The sequence below is a fragment of the Dromiciops gliroides genome, chromosome 1 (assembly GCF_019393635.1).
Source record: "Dromiciops gliroides isolate mDroGli1 chromosome 1, mDroGli1.pri, whole genome shotgun sequence".
NCBI classification, from domain to species: domain Eukaryota; kingdom Metazoa; phylum Chordata; class Mammalia; order Microbiotheria; family Microbiotheriidae; genus Dromiciops; species Dromiciops gliroides.
Genome location: NC_057861.1, coordinates 680,373,074 through 680,387,518, shown reverse-complemented (window position 1 = coordinate 680,387,518; position 14,445 = coordinate 680,373,074). Strand labels below are relative to the sequence as shown.

At 46.8% G+C, this 14,445-nt stretch overlaps 1 protein-coding gene and 3 non-coding genes across 5 annotated transcripts; all 4 read left to right on the top strand.

The window, feature by feature from the left end:
• Positions 1-229: 229 nt before the first annotated feature.
• Positions 230-12,606, top strand: TBRG4 (transforming growth factor beta regulator 4). Of its 2 annotated transcripts, none has more exons than XM_043975266.1 (11): positions 230-378; positions 3,542-4,016; positions 5,267-5,590; positions 6,569-6,740; positions 7,286-7,443; positions 7,992-8,102; positions 8,601-8,745; positions 8,974-9,216; positions 9,895-10,006; positions 10,264-10,378; positions 12,188-12,606. In XM_043975266.1, exons 2-11 carry the CDS (start codon positions 3,621-3,623, stop codon positions 12,287-12,289), a joined length of 1,878 nt encoding a protein of 625 aa, XP_043831201.1. In that variant the 5' UTR covers positions 230-378; positions 3,542-3,620; the 3' UTR covers positions 12,290-12,606. The 2 variants fall into 2 exon arrangements, with proteins under 2 accessions (XP_043831201.1, XP_043831202.1); XM_043975267.1 differs by having other exon boundaries at positions 270-602.
• Positions 6,140-6,273, top strand: LOC122737778. The gene has a single exon (XR_006354554.1). It is a non-coding gene; the product is annotated as a small nucleolar RNA SNORA5 (small nucleolar RNA).
• Positions 9,466-9,602, top strand: LOC122737780. The gene has a single exon (XR_006354556.1). It is a non-coding gene; the product is annotated as a small nucleolar RNA SNORA5 (small nucleolar RNA).
• On the top strand, positions 10,536-10,673 carry LOC122737779. Its single transcript, XR_006354555.1, has one exon. It is a non-coding gene; the product is annotated as a small nucleolar RNA SNORA5 (small nucleolar RNA).
• Positions 12,607-14,445: the final 1,839 nt, after the last annotated feature.

The following is a 14,445-nucleotide window of genomic DNA, read 5'->3' as shown; positions in this document are numbered from 1 at the left end:
ATTTTAAGGAAAGCGCTTTCTTAATCTCTAGAGATGTGAGTTATTAATATTATTACCCCTCTGGCTCCAATATTTCCTAATGGGACCCTCTCCCCAAGCCCATCATTTCTCCTAGGACTCGGGGGAACCTCCGCCTTCCCAGGGTTCACCCTTTTTTCCTTCAAGTTGGACGGGCCCAGCGATGGTTCCGCCCGGAAGTAGAAGGGCCTCTCTTTCCGGCCGTCGCGCGCCAGGTGACGTCATGGTCGCGCGCGACGCCAGCTCAGGTAGCCTCGCGGTAGGCCGGTGGTTCGTTCATTCGTTTAGTCGCCACGCGTCGCGTATGGAAGTCGGAGGCAGTAGAGGCCTAGGGGCGCTGCTCCCTGGACAGCTGGATGGGTACAGCCCGGGGGAGAAGGGTGGCCTAGTGAGGGAAAAGGGAGCCTGGAAGCGGCGGGAGTAGGCGAAAGAGACCGCGGGAAGGCCCAGAGGCAGCGGGGGAACGAAGGCCGAGGCCTGAGGAGGGGAAGGCCGAGCGCGTGGGGAATTCTGGAGCGAGGGACGGTCTACCCGACGCCGGGCGTGCGGGGCGTTCTCGAGCACCGGCTCACTCCGCACGGCAGGTTGTCCGCTCGCCCGGTGCCCTTACCCCGCATGCGCCTCCGCGTCCTCGGCTTCCGGCCTCGGATTGCGGGGCCGGGTGGTGGCGGGGGGAGGGAGGGGGCATTGGCTTTGTAGGCCACGTGGAATCGAAACCCACTTGAACACCGGCCCCCGCGTGCCGGGGTGACCTTGAGCGAGTCCCTCAAACTCCCGGGACCTTTTATGAGTGAGCGGAACCTGTGACCTTAAAGGTCACTTACAGTGCTAAGTTTGTTGCGTCCCCGAAAAGCCTGGCGGTTTGAGAAAATGGAAATTCTCTCCCATCCCTTGGGATTCTTTAGAACTTTGCAGATTTCAGAGTTCAACCCTCGACTCGCTTGAGAGAGGAAGGGGCAGAGGACAAAAGATAGCGGAAGTGATTTTCCCAAGGTCACGTAGCAGCTAGGACCCAGGTCTCATGGCTCCCAGCTCTGCCCCTACTGGGGGCCAGAGGAAAGAAATTACAGAGCTTTAAGCGAATTCAAAGGTGGCACGCAGGACTTCCTGGGTTTCTTTTAACGTGGGACTTAGAGACAAATACAGAGGATTTTAAAGGTCATTTAGTCAGACCCCCTCATTTTATGGAAAGGAAAGGCCTGGATGTTCTTTAAGGGACTTGCCTAAGGTCCCTAGTGGTTAGTGGCAGAGCAGGAATTCAAACCTAGGTCTTATTGGGTCTTATCTAATAATCTTCCTACTGTGTTGTGCTTGTACTCTCCCAATTGTATGCTAATCTGAACGTAGCCTGTATAATTTCTCAAACTTGGCTTTTATATAACCTGTAATTGTGCTCTTATTCTCAAAGGTAAGTGCCCTCCCCGTCCAGAATTGGGTTGAGAGCATATAAAAGATATGGTCTCTACTCTCTAGGAGCTTTGAGACCCGAATTTGTAGTATTTATATGTATATAATGGGGAATTACTGTTCATCATATGCTTCTTTTTTTTTATTTCAAACAGCTCATTTCAGGAGTATGACCCGTATTTAGATCAACATAATAGTTTTCAGAAGTTTTGTTGAAAACAATTTAGTTGTAGATTTCTTGCCCTCGTGCTTTTTTTTTTTTAATTAGGAAAAACAGAAGAAATAGTCTAGGATAGGACAGTTCCCATCTTGAGTGATGGCCCCAAGTATGGGGATCTACTTCTGGGTTTCTCAGGCCAGGACTAGCCACAGCATCTAATGTCTATTCTTATGAGTTTCAATTCTAGCAGGTGACTGAAGAGAAGAGGGAAATAAGTGGACGGGTGAAAAAGATTGTTGATGTACTAGATTTCCACTAACCCTGTATATGGCCCAAAATACCCTGAGCAAAAGTGCACAGTTACCTATTTAAGCTATCTTCCTATTTAAGAGTAATGGAATTTTAGAGTTGGAAGGAATCTCAAAGTAGCTGGTTCAAAACATATCTGGAAAAAAAAAGAATACTTTGTACAACATAGATAACAAGTAGCCCTCAAGTCAATGATTTTTTTAACTTGGCTGCCTGTCCCATTTTTTGAAAGCTCTCATTGCTAGGAATATTCACCTTATATACACCTTAGCACCTAGTTCTGATCTATGTGGCCAAGAAGAACAATTCTGATCAGTCTTCCACATGATACCATTGTGGATATCAAACTATTTCTGGTTTTAGTCTCTTATCACAGTATTTGTCTAAAATGAAAGTCACTTCCTCCAAAAGGTTCCTGTACAATTGTTTTGCTAGAAAAGCTGTAGGGATCAGATAGTGTCCAGCCTTCTATGTTTTTTTAGCTATGTTGATTATTTCATGGCTTCTTTTATTCTGTCCTTTCAAATCTATTACCACAGTTTTACATTGATTATCTTACACTTAGACTAAGAAAATAGACTTTTAGTTTCCTTTTAAAATTTTTTTTTATTTTCAGGGCAATGAGGGTTAAGTGACTTGCCCAGGGTCACACAGGTAGTAAGTGTTAAGTGTCTGAGGGCAGATTCAAACTCAGGTCCTCCTGAATTCAGGGCTGGTGCTTCATCCACTGCGCCACCTAGCTGCCCCAGAAAATAGACTTTTAGTGGATTCTCTGCTTCCCTTTGTGTTGCATAGCACCAGATTAAGCTTATTAAAACATCACTCCTGCAACCTGGTTTCAACCTTCCCTTTTCAACTTCTCTCTCACTGCTATCATCCATGAAGCCTACACTCCAAACTAGTCTACCAACTCCCCTCATAGACCATCTGTAGTTCACATAACTTTTTAAATCATGTAAAAGATGGGATTCTTGGCTATTTGGGGGTTTTTTGGTCTGCATCTTTGGGGTCTCCAACAGAGATGGCTCTTGAGTTGAAACCCTTTGAGGTTTGAGTTACACATATGATACCACTGGGATAATAGTTAGAAGGAATCTAGTCTGACTCCTTATTTGAAATGAAAAAAAAAAAACAGCCACAGGTTTCCTGTGGCCACACAGTGGACAGGCTCAATTAAATAAACGACAGTCTCCTAGCTCTTGAGTCCAGTTGTTATTCTGCTGTATCACACTGCCTCTCCCACTGCCCGGAGGGGTAGCCTTAGCAGAGAAGCCTAATAAATCATCTTTGGAAGCAGTTGTCCTTTCTGTAAAAAAGAGCTCGCTCCAGATTTCTTATTAGATAGTTAGTTAACCTGTTGAGTAGTTCCTGTCACCAGCTGAATGTTCAATACTAGAGAACAGAAGACATAACAGTTCCTGCCTGTAAGGAGTTTAAGTGCCAAAATGTTGAGAAAGGCAGTATTCTGTGTGCTTAATATTGTTTGGTGATAGTGATGGGAAAAGCTTCATGGGAAAAAGGAGACATGGAGAAAATGGCCTTGAAACCCACCTTGGTCTTAATGCTTATGTTTCAAGGATGACTGTATAGTAACATCTTGTTTGTATAATGCTTTATGGTTTGCAAATCTCTCCTCTTGTTCAACAGGTCTTAATTGGCTTGAGTTGAGTTGAAAGTGCTACACCTCTTCAGCTTCTGGTGTCCCTACCCAGGTCCAGAGGGCATCATGGCATCTCGCCTGATGCAACGATGCATCTACCTCTTGGCTGCCCATCAGGCCTCACCTGTAACTGTAATTGGCAGGCTAAGGCTGGCCAGGGCCCCATGCAAGACGATGACCACCACACAAGGATCCATTGTTTCCACTTTGGATAACCTCTTAAATAAGGAGCCAGTGTTCACCCCCTACCCATGTCCTCAGGAAGTGGACCGGCTGATTGAGAAGGCCACCACCCCTGAGGAACTGCTAGAATTGCTTGATGGTGACCACAAGCTACACCATAACCATGCTGCTCTCCTAGTAATTAAGCTTTCTCGCCTCTTGGCCAATAAGCATCAAGACAAAAGCTCAATCACTAAGGATGCCCGGGTTCAGAAGCTCTTCCGCATTGTGGACAACCAGGTGGGTTATAAGCCATTATTTAGAACTTTAGAAAAGGTGAGAGAGATGACAATATTTTGTTTATGTGGTCTGTATACTCTATCAGGCATTTGAGATTGCATATTCAAGGACAAACATGGTCAGTCAGTTTAAGAAGAGCAAACACTGGATTATACTTTTTTATATTCTCCACATGTGAAAATTATGCTAGACGCTGAATTGAGTAATTTCTTGAGGAGATGCTTACTTAAGCTCTTACATTATATAGAACACTGCTGGGCATTGTGGGAGATGGCTAATAATCTGCCCCTGTGGAGCTTACAGTCTAATGAATATATTACACAATGTTGTATGAGAAGCCCATCAAGACTTGTACAACAAAATGTGCTATTTGAGGGCTATGAAATGGCATTTGATTTGGGATTTAAAGCATAGGGATTGCCAGGAGTAGGGCAGGGGCTGGAAGATATGGGCATCAGAAAGGCCATTAAGAAAGTAGTCTTCAAATTGAGCTTTAAAAGATCATTCGGAATTGAGCAGAAGAGGGAGAGAGACTATTTAAGCAAGAGGAAATAGTGTGGTCAAAAATATGGAGGTAGGAAAAGTCAGTCTGTAAGAGTATAGAACTGCTTAAGAGTACTTAGAAGGAGATGGGAAATAGAGCTGGAAAGTTCGGGTGCTACAAGTTTGTGGGGGACTGTGACTGTTAGGTGTAATTCAATAAGCAGTGAGAGGCCACTGAATATTTTTGAGCATCGACATAACCAGGTCTTTGCAGAAGATCATTCTGATACTAAAGTTTAGATTTGTATGGGTATAAGAGTGCAGAAAAGCAAGACCTGTTCAGAGCTATTGCATAGAACATACAGGTGGTGCTAAGGGCCTATATTAGAGTGGTGGCGGCGGGGGCAAGAATAGAGAAGAGAAGGATGTAAGAGAAAGAATCCACATGATTTGGTAACCCATGGTCAGTGCAGAGGCACAGAGATGGCAGGTGGAATGTGTCGTGTGAGGGACAGCAAAGAAGGCCATCTTGGCTGGACCTTATAACATGCACTCCAGAGACTGGGGGTGGTGGTGGAAATTATTAAAAGATTGGAAAGGAAAATTAGGACCAGGTTGTGAAAGGCTTTAAAAACCAAATAGGAGTTATTTGATTTCCAGAAATACAAACAGCTACAGGGTCTTCTCACCTATTGCAGTCTAATTTTCAGTGACTTTTTTATTACATTTTAGACTGGAAAGTTTTTTTTCTTCCTTCCCTGACCCAGGTATCCTCAGTCTGGCATGGAACCCTTATGAACTTGCTCCGGAGCCTCTACACGTTACAACTTCCAGATAGTTTCAAGTCCCTTCGATCCGTAGAGCAAGAGGTTCGCTGGAGGCTTCGCCGAGTTAAATATAAGAACCTGGTTTTTCTGGCAGAGACGAGCATCTCCTACATGCAGGATCAGGCCTCGAATGAGCTCTTGACAGAGCTGCTGTTACACTTGGAGCGTCGCTGGACAGAGATTGAGGACTGCCGCACAGTGGTGATCCTCATGACCAAAGCAGGGCACCTCTCCAGCGCACTGATGGACCGCCTAGAGGACAAGGTATTGGGTCATGGGGACTGAAGTACACGTTGGTCTTCACTCCTATATAAGATTTGTGGGGAAGTAGGTGCAATTCAGAGCTTGGCCAGCTGTTCCCTTCCTGCTCCAGGTGCACACCCTCTAGGGCAGGAGCCTAGCGCCTCAGCACTTGGTCCCATAGTTCTCCAGTAGAAGAAGCATGTCGCTCTGGGAAATGGTGGGTTTGGACTAAATTATCTCTGCTGCCTTCCACCTCTAAATCTGTGAATCGGTATAATTTCCTGCTGTCTTGGGGTTGTGCTTCCTGTGGCAATGGGGATTAAGAACTCAAGTCCTTGGCAGAAAGTCAGCCAACTCCTGCTCAGGGTTTTTTTTTCCCTTTTACATAAGCTTCTGTGTTTTTAGGGGCTTTTATTTTTTTCCAAAGCAATTTCCCATCCAGTATCTAATGTAATCTTAATAATGAAGTAGGATATACCCTTGACTGACATCAAACAGAAAGTTGGTGGCGGTGCTAAGTTGCCTCAAGTTTATGTCTTATCTCCTGGTCCACTGTACTTCATTTGTCCTTGCAGCCCGTCAAATTCAGCACCTGCCTCTGTTCATGGCAAGGGCTGGCCCAAAAGGCTGCCACAGAAACTGTGGCTCATGGGCCCTATGTCCTGCTTTCTGGGACCTGGGGATAAGTTTGGCTACAGACACTGAATTTCTACAAGCAAACTTCCTCTCAAGAGTCTGGGTTTCAGTCCTAAGCAGCCATAAGGGTCAATGAGACTTAGCTTTCCACTGTTCTTGGAGGTTCGTGACAGAAAAGTCATGTCCCATAGGGATTGACACATCTCATGGGATGGTTTTCTTGGGGGATGGGGCGGCGGAATCTGTTTTGGGTGTTGGATTGAGACCAACTCTCTAGCTCCTCCCCCCCTCCCCCCATCTTGGTGCAGCAGAGAATGGCAGCTGCCCAGCTAGCTGACCTCCCTGGGTGGCTATGGTTGACAGTTCCTGGAGCTGGCAGAGCAGTTTGGCCCTGAGGACCTGCGGAAAGTGATGCTGACCCTGGCTTCTCAGAACCGGCGGTCAGTGCCCCTACTTCGAGCCATCTCCTACCACCTGGCTCAGAAATCTTTTACCCTGACAAGAGGAATGCTTATTGACTTTGCATATGCTTATGGTAAGACAAAGGAAGTGACTATGAGGTGGGGAAGGAATTAAGGGGTCTTGTCACTATTGCTAACTCCCTTGACATGTCTTATTTTTCTTTTTCCTTGTCAAATCAGTATTTGCCCCACCCCTCTGGCATCAGTTGACCTAAAAGGCTACGACTACAGAAACATTATAGCACTTGGACCCCACATATCCCTCTCCTTTTGACCTGATTAACTCTCTTTTGGGGGGGGTGTGAGGCAATGAGGGTTAAGTGACTTGCCCAGGGTCACACAGCTAGTAAGTGTCAAGTGTCTGAGGTCAGATTTGAACTCAGGTCCTCCTGAATCCAGGGGCCAGTGATTTATCCACTGCTCCACCTAGCTGCCCCATGATTAACTCTTACAGATAATAGCACTTCTGGTTCCTGAGGTCTGGGCTGGTGATGTCTGGGCAGGGCTAGTGGATAAAGGGAGTGGCTTTGCTAATTTCTGCTAATAATTCCCCAGCTCTCTCCCCCATTCCCTCAGGGGCCCTGCTATCAAGCTCACTATGGTCTCCTTTGCCCTAAAGGAAAACTAAACTTCCACCAGACCCAGATATTCCAGAAGCTCGCTGCTCAACTGTTGCCCCAGGTGTCCAGCATGACACCCAATGATATAACTCAGTGCTCCAAGTCCTTTGCCTTCCTCAAGTGGCTCAACTTGCCTCTTTTTGAAGCCTTTGCCCAGGTAAGCAGGGGTCAATCTGGGGCTAGGGAGGTACGTTTTAGATAATAACAGTGACAACCATTTATGTAAAACTTGAAAGTTTGCAAAGAGGTGGGGTTTGTGGGCCACTCCTGGTTTAGAGACTGAATAGAAAGTGTCCTTTAAAGATTTCTCCATGTGCCTTCTCTACAGGTATGTGAGGTTATCTCCTAGGTAGGTACAAAGTTAGTAGATACAAATCATTACCAGTTTATTAATTTCATTTGAGAACCTTAAACATTAGTAGGCCCAGGCCACCCCCTTACCATACAGGTCCTTGCAGGGTTTGGGAGCCCAAAGTCCAGTGAGTGTGGCATGTACGTATTCTGCCACTAGGAAGATGACCCTTCTGGAAGAGCTGTAAATAGAACTTGGGTGTTTGGGGAGTCCTCCAGAGAATAGACTAGGTCTGTTTCTTGCCTGGTACATTGGTTATTGGATAATGGGATAAGGGATGAGAGGCTCAGAACTGATTAGGGAACAAATGGGTAGCCTCTTCTCCCCCTTACACCACCTCTTCTGATCCCCAGTACATACTGAGCAAGGCAGACAACTTCACCCCACTCCAGCTGAGCAACATGATCTTGGCATTTGCTCGCCTGAACTTCCATCCTGAGCAAGAAGAGCAGTTCTTCAGTTTGGTAAAGGTTTTTTCCTACCCCCATTTCTCCTTCCTGGAGGGGACATGAGAAGCAGGGTCAGGGAGGTGGGTGTGGGTGTGGTTTTGTGCTAGGGACCACTGAAGGGCTCACTTGACCAGGGTGGGGGGTGCCCTTTTGAGTAGTGGGAGAGGAGTTCAGAGGAAGAAAGGCAACAGAAGGGGGAAAGTGGGTGCTGGGCAAAAGTATTCTGAGAAAGTGCTGATGCCCAAGAAAGGGAAAGCAAGGGATATGGGTGCAAGGAATGAATATAGGACTCAGATCTTGCAGGAGAGTACAAATCGAATAAGCCTGGAGCCTGCGACTCTGAAAGGAGGAATTGTTTTCCTAGACGTGGACCTCACCTCGTTTGCAGGCTGCCTTCCTTCCGCCTTGGGTTGTGTGACTTGCCCCCACTGGTTATATCAGGGTGTGCTCTGCTCTGGGAGGCCCAGCTGCCAGTAGAGAGAGGGGTCGCCTCACACCTGCTCCTTTCACCAGGTACACAGGAAACTGAAGCCAGAGCTGGCTACGTTGAACCCCAGCCTGCAAGTTGATGTGGTGTGGTCCCTGTGTATACTCCAGAAAGTACAGAAGGCACAGCTTCAGAAGGTTCTTTGCCAGGACTTTCACAGCCAGTTTCTAGGTGAGGGGTGGAGCCCACCTGGCACCTCTTCTGTCTCTTTCCATTTAGCCGGGCTCAGATTCAGCCCTGACAGCACCCCAACCCTGCAGCAGAGTCACCTGCATAGTTTCCAGGGTGGTGGGACTCCTCCTGGCCCATAGGTCTGGCCCCCTAGGGACGAGCTGTCATGCCAAGTGGTTCCCTGTACTGACCTCCCCTGGAATGTGGCTCGCTCTCTTCTGTTTGCAGAAGGCAAGTTCCCTCAAAATCCAAACACCTTTCAGAAGCTGATCCACATCAATGCCACCGCTCAGCTGGAGCATCCTGAATACACTGGACCGTTTCTGCCAGCAGCCGCCCTCCGCCCCCAAGCCCCCACATCCAAAAAGATGACACCCATGCAGAAAGATCTCCAGGCCATACTGAAAGGGTGGCTGGGGAGCGATGACAAGGCCCGTTTTGGAGAGACCACTCAGTATGGCTGGGAGCTGGGTGAGCCTGCATCCTCCTCACCCTGTAGCTAGGCTGATGGGCTGGTTCCACCAACGTCCTTCCCCTGTTTTTACTCCCTCCAACCTAACCCTCCCCAGAGGACTTCTGGAGCTTCTATCAAAATACAATTCTGGGGGCAGCTAGATGGCGAAGAGGATAGAGCACCGGCCCTGGAACACTTACTAGCTGTGTGACCCTGGGCAAGTCACTTAACCCCAATTGCCTCACTAAAAAAAAAAAATACAATTCTGCAGCTGTGTCAAATTCAGCATCTGCCCCCTTTTGTGGCAGGAGCTGCCCAACCAGCTGCCACAGCAACACTGTAGCTCATGGGCCCCAAGTCCCTCTTCCTGGGCCTTGGGGATAAAAGCTTGCTGCAGACATGGGGCTGGGCAAGGAAGGGTATTACTATTCTCCAGACGTTTTCCTCTGTATTTGTCTTCCCTGTACAGCTCTGTCTCTAACAGCTAACTTGCCTCTAGTTAATTAACATGTAGTTTGGTCAGATGACTTAAGGCACAGGCCTATCCTGGCTGCCATCTTCAGTGTTCCTGAGTCTATTCAGGACATAATTCTATGGATTCCGATTTCATTTGAAGCCCCAACTCATTGACTATCCATTTCTCATTGCTACTTATATTCCTATCCTCATCTTCCCCTGCTTTCCACTTAATACAGATGCTGAGTTGGTACTAGATGGGGACAACCAGCCTCTGCCCATGAAGAACTTTTTGGCACCTCACCTGGCTCAGCCAACGGGAACTCAGCCTTTGCCCCCTGGTGCCAAGAGGTAATGCACTTATTCTCCCAAATCCTGTGCAGTGTCCCTAGGGAAGGGGGCATGCCTGTATTAGAAAGCAGGAGTTGGTCTTGGTATATAACATGAGCAGGGGGTATCTATATCTTCCTTCTGGGCCTCCCTTCTACCCCCTAGGCCTAATCTTCTCTCCTTTTGATCTTCCCATTCCTTTGTCTTTGAGGAAGAAAGATGAATGAATCTCTTTCCATGGAATAATGCCCAGCTTTCTGCCCTTGACTATTCTCTAGGTTGGTTTTTCTGCGTTGGGAGTTCCCAAATTTCAACAGCCGAAGCAAGGATCTGCTGGGTCGATTTGTTATGGCCAGACGCCACCTTCGGGCTGCAGGCCTCCTGGTGGTTGATGTGAGTACTGAGTGGGTGTGGTCATTCAGAGCCCTGGTCTGTTTCTTGGATGCTCCCTGGGCTTGCAGAGGATAAAGGAGAGACCAAAGGGATGAGAGTTTTATGTGTGCACATGACCGGAACTTAGCGTAGCTGGTTTGGGCTGACCTTTCAGACCCGCAGCTGTGTCAAATTCAGCACCTGCCCCTTTCCATGGCAGGAGCTGGCCCAAACAGCTGCCACAGCAACATTGTAGCTCATGGGCCCCAAGTCCCTCTTCCTGGGCCTTGGGGATAAAAGCTTGCTGCAGACACGGGGTGGGGCTAGGCTAAGTTAAGGCATTCCTCCCCTCCAGCCGGCCATTTTCCTTTGTTTTACCAGCTGACTACTTCACCTGCTTTTTGACTGCTTTACCCACCTTCCTCCTCTCCATACATAGAGTATGCCTGTTGGATCTGTCATTGACTCTACCCCCACCTGCAGGGGCCTTCACTTAGTCCAAAAAGAACAAATGTCGTACTAGAGATTAGCTAGTAGTTGGAAAGGAAAACAGCTTCATCCAAGTCTCGGGCATGATGAGGTCCTGTGAAAAATTAAAACTGGGAGAGATGGCATCTAGCTTAAGGGAATTGGGGAAGGTTCCATAGAAGGGTGTTGTTAGCCCTCGAGACGACCAACAGTTATGGAGTGAGTAGCATCAGGAGCTCTTTGACTGAGACCCAGCTCTTGTTCTTTTCCCTAGATCCTACTGGGATCTTCCTAAGGGAAGGTAGGGTTTGAACGCTCATCCACTAAAGATGCCTTCCTGCCTGTGATTGCTTTGGCATCAGAATTTGACAAAGGTCTGAAATGTTGGCAGACTTTTGACACTTGGGGGTTGGTTCATAGCTTCACATTAGGAAGCTGATTTGTGCAGTGGTAGGAAAAAGAGGTAGCTGGTGATTTTGACACTGAGTTGTTTTCAGTCATTTTCAACTATCCTCTGACCCCATTTAGCATTTCTTGTGATTTTTTTTTTTCATTTCCTTCTCCAGCTCATTTTGCAGATGAGAAAACTGGGACAAATAGGGTTAAGTGACCTGCTGGGGGTCACAAAGCTAATAAGTGTCTCAAGGCTAGATTTGAATTTCCCTATTCCAGGCCCAGCACTCTATCCACTGTGTCACCTAGCTTCTGGAGCTAGTGGTATAGGGGCTACTTTCCCTTAGAAATTTGGGGGTGAATGGAGAATACTGGACAGGTAACTTGAAAGCAGAACCAGGTATCTTGGTATATTAGAGTGCTAGGCTGATTTGATTTGATTTGAATTAATGATCCTGTGATCAGTGGAAGGGTTTTTTTGTTTTGTTTTGTTTTGTTTTTAGGAAGGTGAAGGCCTGGGCCTGTTTGTAGTCCTTCTGTAGTGGGGGTAGTGTTAAGAGAGCATGGGGGGGACAGCTAGATGGCGCAATGGTTAAAGCACCGGCCCTGAATTCAGGAGGACCTGAGTTCAAATCCGGCCTCAGACACTTGACACTTACTAGCAGTGTGACCCTGGGCAAGTCACTTAACCCCCATTGCCTACACACACACACAAAAAAAAAAGGGCATGGGAGGATAATTGCTAGGGATATGACAGGGCAAGAGGCACAAAGGGAGGGCACAAATCAAGTAATTAACTGTGGAATGGAAAAGTGCTTCATCCTGGGAAGCCAGAGTGAGAGATTCAGGTGAGCAGAGGGAGAAGGGTAGAGGAGATTGTTGGGCTTCTCAGAACCTTCACCTTTTGACAGTCTTGATTCTGTTCCTCAGCCACATTGGGCCTTCCTGACCTCTGTTTGACCTCCCTAGGTTCCCTACTACGAGTGGCTGGAGCTGAAGTCTGAATGGCAGAAGGGCGCCTACCTCAAGGATAAGCTGGGCAAGGCTGTGGCAGAGGACCTGGCCAAGTGACCTTCCCTCTTCTGCCAGCTCCACAGCAGAATAGCTTGTGCTGAAGGGAAGAACTTGTGGATCCGGGTCCTATCAGGCAGCCCAATCTTACTCCCAGAGGCCTCAGGTAGCACTTACTCTGCCTGATAAGGACACGCCTGAGCATTGAATGCTGGTCGTTTAAAAGGAGCCTTTCTCCTCGATCACCGGACTCCTGCTACTGAATTGGGATTATTAGATGACCCCTCAGTCCTGTGTGGAGTAGGAGGGAGCTAACATTCATTCCCCTGTTGTAAAGGACATTCATCCCCAATAAAGGTTTCCCTCTGACGTGTGAATCTGGGAGCATGATTTATGGGGGCTATTATACACTCTTTGATTTAGGGCTGTTACCCCTCTGACATCTTCCCTTCAACAGGAAAGGGGGGGAGGCGCTCTCTGAGAGGCAGCTAGGTAGTGTAGTCGATCGAGCGCAGTGGGCCTGGAGTCAGGAAGACTTCAGTTCAAATCCAGCCTCAGACACTTGTAGCTGTATGGCCTTGGGCACAAATCAGTTAACAGCTGCCTCAGTTTCCTCATCCTAAAATGGGGATAATAATAGCCCTTCCCTCAGAGGAGATAGTTGTGAAGCACTCGGCATTGTTCACACCTAGTAGGCACACTTAATGAATGCTGCCTCGTGTGGGTCCACACCCCCATAATGGGCACTATGAGAAACAGAGCTTAGGGCTAAGAGTCTTCTAGGGAGGCTAGCTTCAGGTCAGGCTCTTGCATGGAGGGCAAGCACATAAAATTTTAAGGTAAGTTAGTAGGCCCCAAATAACCACTTCCCTTAATCTGTAAAGTGAGGAAATTGGACTGGGAAGCCGCTGAGGTTCCTTCTAGATCTGAGACACCCTGTAAATTAGTTTTTGTGTCCTGGTCCTAAGTATTGTCAAAGAAAAAAATACTAGTACTATGCCTTTTAGCCAGAAAGAATTCTTCAGCTTCATCTGTAAAAGTATTTCTTCCTTGGAGAAAAGATGTCTCTTTGGGATACTTCACCCACCTCACCTCCTCCATGCCTTTGGACAGGACTACCTTGAGACAAGAAAACATGGGCATCTCAGATGAGAAAAAGGCTGTGATGTATTAAAATCTAGTTTGGGATTAACATTCCCAAGTGGTTAATAACAATGTTTTTTTTCCTGGACCACTCTCCTCAAGTGTTCTCCTGGAGTAGGCAAAGGGAATTACTTGGGAAGAACATTTTATTTTTTTCTCAGTGGAGAAGGGTGGCTCATAAGAAGAGGCTGCCTCTTTGTGGGCCCATAGCCCACAAAGCTCTTTCTCCAGGGAAGAGTCAGGGTGCCTTTCCCCCCAACTGTCAAAAGGATTTTAGGTTAGTGAAATATTTTCAGTTTTATTCAAGAGGTTTTAAGAACTTTTCCCATGGCATGGAAGTTTATTTCCTTATGGTTCATCTAGCCTACCTTCCTGCATAGATTTCTATATGCTCTGAGGCAGCTTAAACAGGAAGTCACTGGAGCCAATGCCCAACCTATTAACATTCGAAAAATGGTGAACAAATTTTGAATTTTGTGCTTAAGGTTGGGGCCAGCAGGGAAGCTATTTACCCCCAGGACACAAAAGTTAGGGAACTAAATGCAGGAAGTTGAGCTGTAATAGTATGTGTTTGAATTGCCTTTTATTATAAAACCACATGTATTTTATTGTGCCACATAACATGGTAAGGATTTGTAAACTCACAACGAAGTGATTTACACAAGCTCACAGCAAATAAATAGAAATGCAGAGACTTCTACTAAAGTCTATTGACTGAAGCTTGCTGACCAGAATGAAGTGAACATTGTGAAAGACCTGACACTTTAAGTTGGGTCCTTGGGAATATGAGTTGTTTTGTCTCTATTGTCCTTGCTTGGCTATTGCCTTCTAGATGGAAGCATTTCCCAGTGTATTACAATTTTAATCTAAAAAAGTTTCCCTTGGTAATCTCAGGTGCTCATGAAAATATGCAAATGACTCCTAAATCTCTAATTCTGATCTAAATTTAGAACTCTAAATGAATGCTGCATCTACGTGTTTTGTCCTCACCTTCATCCAGCCATATACCAAATCCTTTAAACCGACCCTAAACCAGGCACCATATAAAGTTCAAAGCAATGAGCAGTGGTCTT

What these genes read in the sequence shown, in the direction of transcription:
- TBRG4 (XM_043975266.1), top strand. Translation starts at nt 3,621, where the DNA reads ATGGCATCTCGCCTGATGCAACGATGCATCTACCTCTTGGCTGCCCAT. An exon ending in TGGACCGCCTAGAGGACAAG is followed by an intron (nt 5,591 to 6,568) that starts GTATTGGGTCAT and finishes TATGGTTGACAG; the next exon opens with TTCCTGGAGCTGGCAGAGCA. An exon ending in CAGGCCTCCTGGTGGTTGAT is followed by an intron (nt 10,379 to 12,187) that starts GTGAGTACTGAG and finishes TGACCTCCCTAG; the next exon opens with GTTCCCTACTACGAGTGGCT.